This window comes from Drosophila guanche, unplaced genomic scaffold (assembly GCF_900245975.1).
Source record: "Drosophila guanche unplaced genomic scaffold, DGUA_6, whole genome shotgun sequence".
Taxonomy (NCBI): domain Eukaryota; kingdom Metazoa; phylum Arthropoda; class Insecta; order Diptera; family Drosophilidae; genus Drosophila; species Drosophila guanche.
Window position 1 is genome coordinate 1763703 of NW_022995752.1, and position 13958 is coordinate 1777660.

Below are 13958 nucleotides of genomic sequence, written 5' to 3' on the forward strand. Positions count from 1 at the left end.
AAAGCATTATTAAAATTCGAATTCTTGGAGCTCATTTGAGTTAATTGTTCTGTGGCATTTAGAGTTATTTCATGCCTCAATATGCGAACCGTCGCCTGTGCACATGTGTATACTCAATTCATTTAAATTAAACTCGGAGAATTCTCTCCTCAATCCATTTGCATTTTCTGACCAAACACAATGAATTATTTGCCACATCGTTCAGGTGCTCGTCAAAATTTAAATGAAAACTTCAATTATTCATGGGAAATATTTAAACACCATTCGTTTTTGTTGCCATTCGTTGGATTAATGAATTTCTTTGGCCGTAAACGCATTTGCATGCCACATAAATTATGCCCTGCGGCATGCTATTTTTTTGTGCAAACCTGTGGCCTGTACCGAAACCAACAAGCCCCAACAACAACAACAACAGGACCTCGCCCACACATGTCCGAAATGTAGGTCAGCAATGTGAATTGAAAATCTGAATAAAAGCTTATTTGGGCTCTGGTCCACCAGGTTTTAGATACCCTTGCGGATCGAAATTCGCCGTATGGTAGATTTGTATTATTACTCGATCCAAGGGTATCTATCTTAAATTTTTTCATTTTCTTCTGACTTTAAAAAGTCTGCATTGCATTCAAATTGACATTTTCAAAGTACCTTCTTCTAGGGTATCTTAAAAACACGCTCGCAGATATCAGCCCCCAGTTTACTTTGAACTTCGTCGCAGTGTAAAATCAATTTTCATGAAATGTTCCTCTGCGCTTCCTATGAGTAATCAGCGGGGGGCAGGACAACAAATAAAGCGAAGTCTAGAACGTCTGCGTAATGCGTGTATAGATGGCGCTAACATATTGTGCCATAAATCAATTTAGCGCTATTTTCAATAAATCGAACTGCCGCCACACTCACAACAGCAAATTAGATAATTCGATAAATAATGGTAAGGAGTGGCGCTAAAGCAGACAAATTAAAACTAATGGTAAAAGTGGCGGCTTGGTCTGACCTTGCTCAGTAGATTAGCTCCGATGCGGTTTAGTTGAATAAGTAATGAGTAATGGATAAATTTCTATACAAACTATTTCGATGGCTTCCGCCATCAATCACAGCTTCCAATCACAGTTTTGTAGAAAACCAATAATTTAAAGAAAATATCATCACGCTAGCTTTGAGGATCCACTATTTTCTGCACAGGCATAAGGCAACGAGCACAACAAATTAACTAAAGATAATAAGTCTGTGCAGACAATGCAAAACAAAAAGAACAAGCAATAAAACTGAGTGAAGTATATTCCCGTTGGTTACTTCTTGTTTGGCATGCAAGTCTCTTGCATTTGCCCGAGAGCTTAAGAGCGAGAGAGCGTAGGCCCGTAAGAGCGTGAGTTGTTTTAGCAGAATGTGGACGCATGGGTGTTGTTGTTGCTGCTGAAAGCGATTGTGCAATGCATGCGTCGATCGGACATGCACAAAAGAGAGGGCAGGTAGAAAGATCAGCAGATCACAGAGCATGGCAATAGCAACGAGCGACTATCAGAACAGTAATATGAAAAATACATACATATGTACATGTATTTATGTATATTTACATGCATACATACATATACATACATACATATGTACATTAAAATATAATGGTAGTAGTACACAGAAAATGTATAACATTTTACCTGCTTTATAAGTTAGGCCGAGTTTACAATGTAGCATTCTATTATAATTGTTTTATGTGTTGTTTAATTTGAATCTGCTTGTAGTTTTTTAGATGTAAATGTGTGGATTTTATTGCAGTTCTTTAAATCATCAGGACTATAATGATGAAGTAGCAACAGCACAAGAGAATCTTAAAGTTTGACAATTTGGGTCGTTTGACTGGCTTTTGCCTCTTCCTGTTCAGCTCGGACTGCAATTGCAATTGGAATTTAAAGTTCTCGTAGTCCTTGTCGGATGTGGTAGGGATGACGTTATTCTCTCCACCCTTGACGACTGCGACTTTGTCTTGGGCTTTGTCGTGGTGGTGGTGGCTGCCGTTACTGTCGCAGATTTTGATGTTGTCGCAGTTTTGTATGCACATTTTCCTCGGTTGACCTTTCCGCTGGTACTTTTCGTTAGGGTAATTTATTTGATTGCACTTTCACAGTTTCACAATTGCTTATCCTCGTGTGTGCTCATTTCCCCCATGCAGTTTATAGTTTGTTATCAAAGTCAGCGGATTTCATGGCCGCAGATGATCGGTTTTTCCTTCATCAGTGTAATTTACAAACAAAAAATGCGAAAAAGAAAAAAATTTAGTTAAAGTTGGCGCAAGTTGAAGAAACATTTTTTAAGCCAAAAATGTATAGGGATAAACCTAAAAGGAAATTCCACAGTGGACTGAAGGAATATGGAAAGGATTGGTCAATGAGGCAGAAAAAGAGAGGGAAAAAGTTGACCCAACAATATGGGAATTTAAATGGAAAAATCTATGAGCAGCAGATGAATTCTTTGAGTAACTTCAAGCCAGAACAACCAGATCAACAAAATCATCATCCCAGAAGAAGCCTTAATTCATTTCACAGAACCCACAAACTTTCTATATAGTTCATTTTCTTGGCCATGAAATTCGGTTTATGTGGCTAAAACAGTTGACTTAATCACGGAGTTATTCCGTTTTGGATGAGGCAGAAGGCTGTGGCACTGCAAGTTTGTTATGGCCAACGCCAAAGAGGGCGAGAAGCCAACGAGTTTAATTCAATCTAACTGTGAAATAGCATAGAAAAGCCACGTGGGCTTGTCAGCCCTGGAAGGGAGAAGGAGGAATAAATTTGCAAAACTTTTGCCAACTTTCACTTTTCACTTCATTTGACGCGAAATTTAGCGCTTCTTGCATTGGGGCCTGTCCTGTGTCGTGTGTTGCCGTTCTGTGGCACACACGAATGATACTAATGGACAACGACGGTGACAGGTTTCCAAGCAGCTGCTTCCCCAGGTCCTGTGGGAAAACCTCCTTCACCCTCTCTTTCTCTTTCTCACTCTCCCACAATTTCTCTGTTTCTCTGGATGTGTCTGTCTCTCTTCTCTGCTTTTGAGTGCGCGCGCAGTGTACTCGGGAGAGCTGCCCGTGTCAGCCTGGTGTATTCCTGGCTTGTTTATACCAACAACTGTTGGTAGGTACTAGGCAGCGGTATTAATCAAAGACAGTGTACAGCTGAAGTCCTCGTCTGTTGTTGGTTCCCTCTTTGTTTTTCGATCTATGCCTCTTGGGGTTTGTTGCAGTTGCAACTGCAACTGCTTGCTGGACTTTGCCTGAACTTTTGCTGTCTTCTTGGCAGTTGGTAGCAGAGTGTCACTAGAAATTCAAAAAGGATTTCACTTCAAGCTGGGACATACAGGCGTTGGCGCGGCCACACAGACCCATATGTGATTGCGTGGCCAACACGCCCACGAAATGACTTTGAAACAAATTTATGTTGGCCTTTGGCTCTGGCATTCGCCACTAGCATTAAAGCCTGAGACTATAGCCCTTCTTTGGCAAACAGAAATAATATAAATACTCTTTTATATATGTATATATACTCATACATATGTGCATATACTCGTCCTTGTATATCCCATCAAGTTGACTAATTTGAAGCTTTCAGCTTAGTGTCTGCCAATGGGCCTATAATGGAAGCCAAACAAATGTCAGCATTGGATGAATGGAAGGAAGCTGGCAGATTAATGCATAATCGATTTAAATCCACTCATGGATCCTTTATGGTAAAAAGAAAGCCTTGGGAACATCTCTGACTATTTAATGAAATTTTACTTGAAGCCTGAAGCTAATATTAAAACACTCATGGAAGCCTTATGGCCTTGTGATTTGTTTTTCTTTGACGCCATTTCGATATGGGGTTTAAGGTCGCCTTTTACCCGCATTTCTCTTGCGTTTGGGCTCCAAGATGTGGGAACAACGCTTGAAGGCTCTCTTCCTTTTGCGACAACTTCCATCAGATGTCTTCATCTCATCGGGCTTACAGTTTGCGGCTGACCTGCTCGTCTTTATGGTCTGGCAAAAGCCTTCCACTATATGGTAGCCGGGCTTACATTCCTTCAGCGCGCTCTCTGATATTATCTTGGGATCTTGGCATGCGTTACAGAACTCAATTTTGGGCGGCGTACACTCCAGGGCCTGGGCCACCATCAGGAAAGCGAGCAAGGCAAAAACGTGCAGCAGCACCAGCTTCATCTTCGGGAATTCGATTGCGCAGTAAAGAGGTTAGTTGGCTTTATACGTTTCTACTGAGACATTTCAATTGGTTCCCCCAATTATACTGAACAAATAACTTTCCGTCACGCTTTAAAGAAAAATTTTTTAAGCCTTAATGCTAAGAAATCGTACGGTTAAGGCAGCTATTAGGAATTTCACAGGTGGAAGATTACATGCTACATACTTAAACACTTATTTAACGAGAAGTTAGACGCTTCTTACGCGTCACAACTTTTATACCCAGCACTCAGTACTACATCTGCACCTAAGCGGTGTTTTGTCAAATTTTAAATTTTTTCTTCATCTGTCATCTACATCTACAACACTTCTCACACCAACACGCTCCTTTAGCTCGCACCCTTCCCTAGACCCACACACTGCAGACTCGCGGCAGAGGCAGACGCAGCGCCCGCAAACAAAAAAAAAACAAATATAAGCTGCGGGACGGGGTGGGTTAAAAGTCGGCACAGGCAGTGGCAGGGGGAAGGCAGAGGCAGAAGCCGAGTGAAGCAGAAGCAGAGTGTGAATGAGAGAATGTAAAATGAACAACAAAAGCTGCGGGACAGGGTGGGTTTAGCCATTGCAAATTAATTTCTTCATTCTGGCTATAATAATAATATAATAATTTGGTGATCCGATAGATATGGTCATTCCCTACGGAATGGCGATTTTAGTTTTCTTTTATCTTAAAAACTGCAGGTTTGGGAGGTTTTCGCCCTTTTGCGGGGGCGGAAGGGGGCGGGGCTAATTTTTTGAATACACTGGTTTCAGTGTGAGCATACAGCAGTCTGGAGCCAAAATTTGGTGGCTCTAGCTCTTATAGTCTCTGAGAACTAGCCGGACGGACGGATGGACAGACGGACAGACAGATATGGCTCTATCGAATCGGCTATTGATGCTGATCAAGAATATATATACTTTATGGGGTCGGAAACGTTTCCTTCTCAAAAGGAAAGGAAAGTGTCCAGGGGGACACTTTTTCAATGTGTCGATTACAGTTCTTGTAAACACTTTCTAAAACACACTCTGGCTCCTCTGGATCATCTGCTTGGGCAAGCCCAGCAACGCAAGGACGAAAAGTTGCAGTAGCATCTTCTTCATGTTTGGGAGATTGAATAACTGGGACGATTTTGGTCCATTTATATATTTTTACATCGTTCACGGTTCATTTGAATAGATTACGACAAAACGAACTGGACAATATATGGTATGTACATAGATTGGAATGAATCACCGAGGCTAAACTGTAAAAAAAAAGTGACGAACAGGGACGGGACGGGACGGAACGATTCGAATATCTACATTGTATTTGCTTTCGGTACTTTTTTCTAGCTATTTAAATCCGTTTAAGACTAAACGGAACATTGCAATACATTGGTATTGGTACGAATCATTGCTACAAGTCTACGTGAGCGGCAGTACTTTTGATACTTTTTTTTAGGTATTTAAATCAGTTAAAAATTATAAAAAACGATTAGGATTACGTGTGGAAATTCTAAGAGGTGCATTTTTTTACTGTTACAATGTATTCACAAAAGGAACACTTGCCGTTCTAAATGATCGAGAATTGATCATTAGCCGTGTTTATGGTTTCAGCCGAGTAAAAGTGGAAAGAACGTGATCTCATGGGCTCATCGTTACATATTTACATATACATAGGGAGAGAGAGAGAGAACCTCATAAGCGCCATTTAAAAGCTGAATTGTAGGTCCAAGTGAAACAAACTGTTATTTCAAATATTTTCGCACAGCTATCGTTCTTCTACCATACGAACTATCGAACAGTTATATAAGTCAATCAGAAACGAAATCTTCAATATTTATCCGCTCTTTCGGGGATGCTTACTTCACATGTATACATGTATACTTTGTATACATTTTTTCTGTACTTCTTTTCTGTATTCTTTCGCTTGAAAGTAGATTTATTTATTTTACTTTTATCCAAATGTGTGTTTTCGGTTCTGTTTTGGCCATTCTTATATCTATTTTGCATATCAGCTCGACACTTAGCACTCCCAAAGCACCCGACCCCGACTCCGCCTTACGCAGCTTACGCGGGGAGAGAGTGACGGTGAGAGAGTGAGAGATTGAGAGGGTATGGGCCAAGTTGTGTATTCAACGAAATTATCATCTCGCTGGGCACGCCTCGTCCTCGTCCTCGTACGTGCCGCCGCCGCCTGAAAAGGACGAGCTGATGTCTGTCCTTGGGCCATGGATGGAGAGCTTCAGACTTTTCCTCCGCTCCCGCCATGGTCAAGCTGCTTATCTCATGCAAAACACTGGTTGCTTTAGCGAGCAAAAAGCCAAATGGCAGGACAGGAGCTGGGGCAAAAAATTGCAAAAGTGAAATGTCGAAATCATTTCCAGCCAAAAGAAAGAAACAAAAAAAATTCTTAAAATTATACTAAAGCCAATGAATGGACGGTGTGTGCCAAAAAAACTGTGTGTTGTTCTGGTGACTGTGCCTCAACAAGTTTCTTGTTGCTGCCACAATAGTGGGCGAATTCCACCTAGTGGTGGAGACCAAACAATCCAGGAACTGGAATTGGCACTACCTTGCAGGACATGCATAAAAAGTCGCATAAAAGGAGTAGCTGGGCAAAGGCAGTTAAAAGCCAGTTTTGTATTCATTACAACAATTCTAGCAGCAGGAGCAACAGCAACATCAACAATTTACGACTTCGGAAACCGGACCCCAAGTGGGTGGAATTCTTTTATGGCACCCACAGTACAGTACACCCTCCTGTCTCTGCCTCTACAATTTCTCTCTGTATCTCCACTTTCCTGCTATAGGACATTCTATCAGAATGGCCGATGTGCAAAACACAGAAAAACTTTATACTCTCGCTGCTATTTTAATTTCAGATTATTGGAATCATCACGAGTATCAAAGCGGATCATGCTATGAATTTCTATCAAACGGTTGCAATATTTCTTGCAACAAGTTTCCCTAGTAATTTTGTGCCTGCATCTTTACTCTTCTTGCATCGTATCTCAACAATTTTAATATTAAGAGTCGAAGTAGCAAGTTAGCCAGCCAACCACCATTGAGGTGGTTGTGTAAGACCTAAGCTAACGGCAAAATTATTGAAGGACGAGTCCGCGCCCCCATACACACTCCGTAGACACCTCAAGTGAAGACCCTCCCGACTCGACCTAGACAAGGCGCAGGGCAGGGGCGGAAACATACTGCAGTGCAAAAAGCGAAAGTAATGGGCAGGCGAAAAACTTTTTCTTTCGCTTAACTAAGTCAACGAAAACTCAGATGAAGCCTTCGCCTCTACTCAGAAGCACATTCTGAAGGACTTGCATAGTGTTTTCGGTGGATTTTGTTTTTATTTTTTTTTTGGTTGGTTCCCGCAATTGCCTATTTGTTTTGCGCTAAAAATTAAACGGAAACGAAAAGTTTGTGGGTTGGTAAATTACTTTACACGCCACTTGAACACGCAGGCAACGAATGAACTAACGAACGGACAGACTCACGGGCGGACAAACGGATAGACGGACAACCGCTGTACAAGTTTAATTAAATTAAAAATACTACATAATAGATGAGGCCTCAGACCGCAACAGAAAGGAAAACTTCCAAACGCTTAACGGAATAAATAGACAAATAGGCATTCTAGAAATGTCCGCCTCTTCACACAGATTTCTTTCTGTACCTAAATATACAAATAGATTTTTACCTAAGTTTGTACAATTGTTGATCATTTTTGAGCATAACTTCCAAGGCCTGGGAAAACTGTAAATTATTTAGAAAGTTTTTAAGACGAGACCGCAACTAGTTTTCATCTCAGGTTGCAACAGTTATTCGCAAAGAAGAGTGTGTGTAGCTAGCAAACAAAATGATTTTCCACCTAGAGAACCCGATCAAATGGCTAAACAACTTTGCAGCGACCCCGACAGCACTCTGAAACAATTGACACAAAGCCCATCAACCATACAATACGAATTTTTATCAAGAAACAAACACTGTAATTACTCAGAGCACAAGCTATAGCAAGAGGTGAAAACCAATTCGATGAAAAGCGAATACAAATGAAAAGCGAAATAGTTCAATTGGTAAATTCCGTGCAGTTTGTTTGCGTCTTTGTGGCGAAATTTGATCAGGCCGCTGATGGCTGTTTGTGCCCTTAAAGTGCCACGCACAAACGAAGTGCCTGCCTGATAAGAGATACATTTTTTTTGTACATACTTTCGGTTAAAGTTACTGCGACGACAGCCACAAGAACAACAAGATGACGACGAAGGAGGCGAGGAGGATATACTGCTATTTGCACTTGACACGCACTTTGGCATTTAATTTAATTAAATTTCAGTTGAATTTAGTTTAATTTATTTTTAACACATTTAACATTTAGTTGATAAGAACAACTACACACACGGAAACATTCAAGCTCTTTAGGTTATATTTTTGCACGGTGAATTACGAGTATATATTTATTATGTGTATATAGATATATTTCAACTATGTATATTAATGGGGAATTGGATTTGTTTTAGCTACTGTTGCTGTTTCTTCTTGGTTTTTGGTTTTGATTTTGGTTTGTGCTGTGAGTGTGTTAACGAAATGAGGAAAGATTGTCTACTGAGTGTGCAGCGCTGGGCCGAGGACCAGAGAGCTGGCATTCGGCGGTGTCACCGTGCGTATGTGTGATACGCGTCTCGGGTTTCCTTTTTTTGCCTTGGGAAAGTGCGCGCGCAAAATGGCTTTGGCATCGGCAATGGTCCCCCCACAACAGCTGTGCTGCTCCAGCTGCTGCCCCGAGCGAGAGAGAGAGCCGCCGAAAGCGCAGGCCCAGTGAAAGAGCGGGTCAGTGCCAAAGTGAAAGTAGTTTTGTTGATTAACATTCTTCAGAGTTTACCCACATTAGAAAGGTCGCCAATTTCACTGATAATAGCATTTGTCCCTGCTGGCAATGCTGCCACAACTACTAGAAGAGACACTCACACAGCAAGAGATTGAGAGAGAGAAAAGAAAAAGAGGCAGGTAAGAAGAGCGAAGCAGACAGGAAGTGACTTCGGTAAGTGGCATTTCCCCAAACAAATTCGAGTGGCCACAAGTCCATTCGCTGGAAAATCAACGAAATGCAAATTAAAACAGGCAAGAACTTACAGTTCGAATTGAATCGAAGGGGGAATGTATTAATCTTCCCTGGCAGATCCGCAATAGTAACTTATTTATAAGATTTTTGGGTTTTATTATTATCTGGGAATATAATAGGTAAATAAGGTATAGCTCAAGTATCTTAAAAATCCTGGAATCAACGAACACAACCATAATATCCATTTAAAAAATTGTATTTTTGCCTGCGAATCGAATTTGACTTTCCCCCATGAACCCAGAAATCGTGACAAATTTTCTGTTGCAGATCTATAATTGTAGTAATTGGACCTATAGTTGTCATATTCCCACTAAAGGTTGTGTCTGCAGCTGAGTAAGCACTTGAAATTTTTATCTGTGACTATGTGCACTCACGAACGGCATGCAACTGGTGGAATTTTCTATTCCTAGACTGTTAGCCTGCATTAACTTATTGCTAAATATTTGTATAACTTAATTTCTTCTATGAATCGTTTAAGGGTATCTTATAGTCGGAACATAAACTAAAAATCACCTACGAGCTGAGCTCTGGAGCTGTAATCCACACCCCAAACGTGACGGCTCCAACGCGAGTGATGGATATCTGAGAAGTTCCGTTTTGGAGAATATCGAAATCATTTAAGCTACATTTTCATGTCGTCTGCTACGCTGAACATGAAGCCACTTCTACAGAGATATGGAAAAAGAATAAAAAATAGAACAAATGAACTATAGACTATCGTATATAACCAGCTGCCGTCGAAAATTAGCTTCACTCAGCGAAATCTGTTGAAATGTGGCACAAACCAAACCTGGGAATATTGCTCCTCTATTTGATGGCCAGCGAAGGAAACGCGCTGCCCACCGATGTAGCCAGATACAATAAATTGGGGTATGTTCTTTTCGAATTAAATATAAATTTGGAAAACAAAACTCCATCTACCCACAGCCAAAGCCCAACAGCAGCAACTGAGTGCAAGAACAGCAGTGTGGTTTCAACGACTAACAGTCTGGATACTGAGAGAAACACATCGCCACCGGACTTTGAGTACGCTCTGCTCGGTCAGGATCCCAAGGATCAGCATTGGTATCGGGTCAGTCTTACGCCCACAAAGAACCAGACTGGCTATCGAGCCCAGTTCGCCACACGGAAGCAGCCGCCCTTCGATGATCAAATGGCTCACAGGCACGACAAGACCATTGGCGAGCTGCTCGATTGGCTGGACCATTCCGAGGAACGTAATCTGCTGCAAGTGTATCGCGACCTATTGGAGGACGAGCAGAGGAAATTAGAGGCAAATCAAAGGCTGGATAATAAAATCGAAAGGGCCACCAAGAAGTACTTCCAAAAGAGCAACAATCAGTTGGTAGGAGAGGAGGCGACAACCCCAGCACCAGCATCAAGCCCAAATGGTATAGAACCAAAGGATGTGCAGGACTTTGTATACTTTATAAAGGGACTGAAATGAAGTGCGTAAAGATGTTCCTTGAACAAAAAAACAGTCGCTAAAAGGCCGTTCAATTTGTAATATTTGAATGAAATTCCCAAACCTATTACCACCCTCAAACAAAATTCTATAAATTCCAAATAAACTGCATTAAAAATAGTTACAAACAAATAATCTCCTTTCAATATTTCACCCTAAACTTTTACCACAAAAAGCGCAGCTTTTCACCTCTTATACGCTCTCTTATACACGTGCTCTCAAATCGGGAAATGCCAAAACGAGGCCTCGTCGAAGAGTTAACTGACACTTGCTGCTCCAGTTGGATGACCATGGCCCGTTTCGGGACTTTGGAGCGTTCAAGAGGGGAAATAAAAGCAGCGAAACGAGACACTCTGAGCGACTGACACGAATTGGATGGTTTTTATTTTATGAGAAATGGTATTTTATAATCCGCTTTATGCCTGACCATTCTCATCACGGATATTCTGCAGCTCATAGGCAGCTCTATAGATCTGCTTGCCATGCTCTTTGTCATAGTACAATAGACTTGGATTGAGGTTCGTGTAGCCTTGATCATAGAGGCAACAGTAGCCCAACTTCTGATCTCGAATATAGTTCCAGATGTCGTGATAGCTCCACTCGAGCAGCGGAAAATCCTCATCATTGCTGGCCATCCATTGTCACTGGGCACCATCTCCGTCAACTGCGAGCAGCCAGCAACTGGGGGTGCTCGCCCAGCGCCTGTTTAATGGCCACCTTGAGAGCGCTCTCGTAGCTCTTGATCTGCAGTTGATAGCGCTCCGCACAATTCTCGACGAAGTTACCCAGCTCCTCGAATGTATCAGCACGCTTGACATAGACCGCCTGCAGCGATGGTGTGCTCAGTTTAGCCAAAAGGTCCAACAGGACAGTGCAATCCTTGCCTCCATTGAAGCACAGCATTATCTCAGCCGGCTGGTAAATCTCCAGAGCCCGTTTAATTGTCTCGTTGGCCAACTCCAACATATACCGCCTGTCCAGTGAATTCTCCGCCGGGGGTATGTGCATGCGGCGACAGCGGCAGCCCAATGGTTGCTGGAATATTGTTCGCCAGAATTTCAAACAAAAGGGTTTCATTGAGCAGATACAGAAAATCAAATCTGTTGCTGCAACAAATGACATTTTAGAAGCAGCTAGACTTGTTTCACTAAAAATTGGCAATATCAGTGAGTAGAAAAATATAAAAGATAATTGAATAAAGTTATAAATAAATATTCGCGATTTATTCTTTAGATTCGCTAAAGAAAAGACTGCTATCAAAAAAATGCTTTCAATCCGCTCTTTTTTGTCATTGTCTGTTCCGCAACAGTCTCAGGTTTGATCCAATAAAATGTACACTCAGTGAGTAAAAAATTGCATTATTAAATAAATAAATTTATAAATAAATATTCCCGTAAACTGGCAAGAAAAAACTCCCAAAAATGAACCAAATTTTTCGTTTATTATGTTTTGCAAATCTGCCGTGCCGTAGTAGCTGAAATATTGTTTCTTCAACAAATTTTCTGTGGCCCATAAAAAGTGGAGGAAATATTTGTAAATGTCGCTTTCTGTTGAAAGTGCAAAAAATCGACGCTGCCATTGGGTAAAGCGGAAAACTTGGTCACTTCTTGACTCGGCAATTTCTGATCGCCGAGCTACAGCCGTAAAGCCATACAGTATATAAAGCTGTTGGAGACAGCCAAAGAATATCGCAGTCTGCTTCCAGCAAGTCTAAGAAGTCAAACAACCCAATCATCATGAAGTTCGTCGCTATTATCGCCACCGTGTGCCTGCTGGCCACTTACGTTGCCGCCGAGAAGAGGCAGACCGTGGGCTCAGCCTATGGCGGTGGATACGAGAAGCCAGCAGCAGCTCCATCCTACGCTGCACCCGCAGCACCAGCTGCTCCGGCCTACGCTGCTGCGCCCGCTGCCGCTTCGTACGCCGCACCCGCTCCGGTGTCCATTCCGGCACCACCTTGCCCCAAGAACTACTTGTTCAGCTGCCAGCCCAACCTGGCTCCAGTCCCATGCAGTGCCCCCGCACCCAGCTACGGATCCGCCGGCGCCTATTCGCAGTACGCTCCCGTCTACGCACCCCATCCCGTGCACTGGTAAAGAGTTGATTAAGCATCCAACGGCAGAAAACGACAAAAAATAAAAAATAAATTGCATTGTGCAACATAAAGATTTGATTTCATTTTTTTACCCGGAAATTAGAGCGGGTGCTCAAAGGGTTCTTTGTTCTAGTTTGTAATACTTCCGTTTACGGCAGCGGAAAATGATCAAAAGAAGCCCAAAGCAGAGCCACAAACATAATATACGGATAGATGGGAGCATTTTCCTCCACTTCGCTGGTTCTTAGAATGACCACAACATAACGATAATTTAAGTTTTCCCGACAGTCTTCGCACTCTATATCTACTAGGTCATTCTCTTACCGAATAGGCCAACCTCCATTGACCAAGGCCATCCATGCGATGACTCTAACGAAAATCCGAGAATCTGCAGCAGTAGGCAGAGTTCTAACATATCCAATCGAATCAAAGCCAAGCTAAAACCGAGGCGAAACTATCTTTGCCTCTATGCCGAAACGACTGAGAGCAGATAACAACAATTTGTTCGCTTTATAGGCCAACGCCATGATAGATATCGAATTTCCATTTCAGCAATCTTGACTCTGGTCCAGTTAATTCCGGGAGTTGTGTTTGCAATCCGAGCCGATTTGGAAACAAACAAACAAACAAGCAAACAAATAATAACTAATATTCGTTTATCCACCTTCTACTGGAAAACGTATCTGGTTACACAGCTGTTTGGCTAAAATATTTGAATCAAACCATAAATATGAATATATTTTGAGTTAGCAAACTGACTGATAAATTTTTTTAAATTCAATTCCACAGATAATGTTGTCAATATCGAATTACGAAAAGATAAAGCAAAGATCTACGAACTTACATATGTCAACATAACTCAATTATAGATATTCAGAACAGCCATAACTGAACTCAATAAGCTAAGTAAACTTCAAATACAAAAACTCAATTAAATGCTCTAAAATAAAACCCATTGAAAAGGACAAAACAAACGAAGGCCCAATGAAATTCGATTGGAAGTAAACAGAAATTGAATGAACCTCAGGCATAACTAAAAAATAAACTAAACCCAATAAAGTAAGTTAACTATATATTAACGAACTCA

At 41.6% G+C, this 13958-nt stretch overlaps 4 protein-coding genes across 4 annotated transcripts; 2 read left to right on the forward strand and 2 right to left on the reverse strand.

The window, feature by feature from the left end:
* Positions 1–1662: 1662 nt before the first annotated feature.
* Positions 1663–8804, reverse strand: LOC117587929. Its single transcript, XM_034278915.1, has 2 exons — positions 8402–8804; positions 1663–2220 (listed from the first exon to the last, which is right to left on the reverse strand). The coding sequence occupies exon 2, from the start codon at positions 2051–2053 to the stop codon at positions 1775–1777; it is 279 nt and encodes a 92-aa protein (XP_034134806.1). The 5' UTR covers positions 2054–2220; positions 8402–8804; the 3' UTR covers positions 1663–1774.
* A 1164-nt stretch (positions 8805–9968) lies between these two features.
* Positions 9969–10854, forward strand: LOC117587729. The gene is made up of 2 exons (XM_034278647.1): positions 9969–10181; positions 10239–10854. The coding sequence occupies exons 1-2, from the start codon at positions 10084–10086 to the stop codon at positions 10756–10758; spliced, it is 618 nt and encodes a 205-aa protein (XP_034134538.1). The 5' UTR covers positions 9969–10083; the 3' UTR covers positions 10759–10854.
* Positions 10855–11156: 302 nt separating this feature from the next.
* Positions 11157–11824, reverse strand: LOC117587901 (FAD synthase). Its single transcript, XM_034278879.1, is given in 3 exon segments — positions 11157–11392; positions 11395–11454; positions 11457–11824. Coding segments are annotated over 3 exon segments (588 nt in total). The 5' UTR covers positions 11785–11824; the 3' UTR covers positions 11157–11192.
* Positions 11825–12451: 627 nt separating this feature from the next.
* LOC117587666 (vitelline membrane protein Vm34Ca) lies at positions 12452–12942 on the forward strand. Its single transcript, XM_034278557.1, has one exon. It carries the CDS (start codon positions 12513–12515, stop codon positions 12870–12872), a length of 360 nt encoding a protein of 119 aa, XP_034134448.1. The 5' UTR covers positions 12452–12512; the 3' UTR covers positions 12873–12942.
* The last annotated feature ends 1016 nt before the right edge of the window (positions 12943–13958 follow it).

Coding starts and splice junctions, on each gene's coding strand:
- LOC117587729 (XM_034278647.1), top strand. CDS start 10,084: ATGTGGCACAAACCAAACCTGGGAATATTGCTCCTCTATTTGATGGCC. Junction 10,182..10,238: donor GCCAGATACAATAAATTGGG/GTATGTTCTTTT, acceptor ATCTACCCACAG/CCAAAGCCCAACAGCAGCAA.
- LOC117587929 (XM_034278915.1), bottom strand. CDS start 2,053: ATGTGCATACAAAACTGCGACAACATCAAAATCTGCGACAGTAACGGC.
- LOC117587666 (XM_034278557.1), top strand. CDS start 12,513: ATGAAGTTCGTCGCTATTATCGCCACCGTGTGCCTGCTGGCCACTTAC.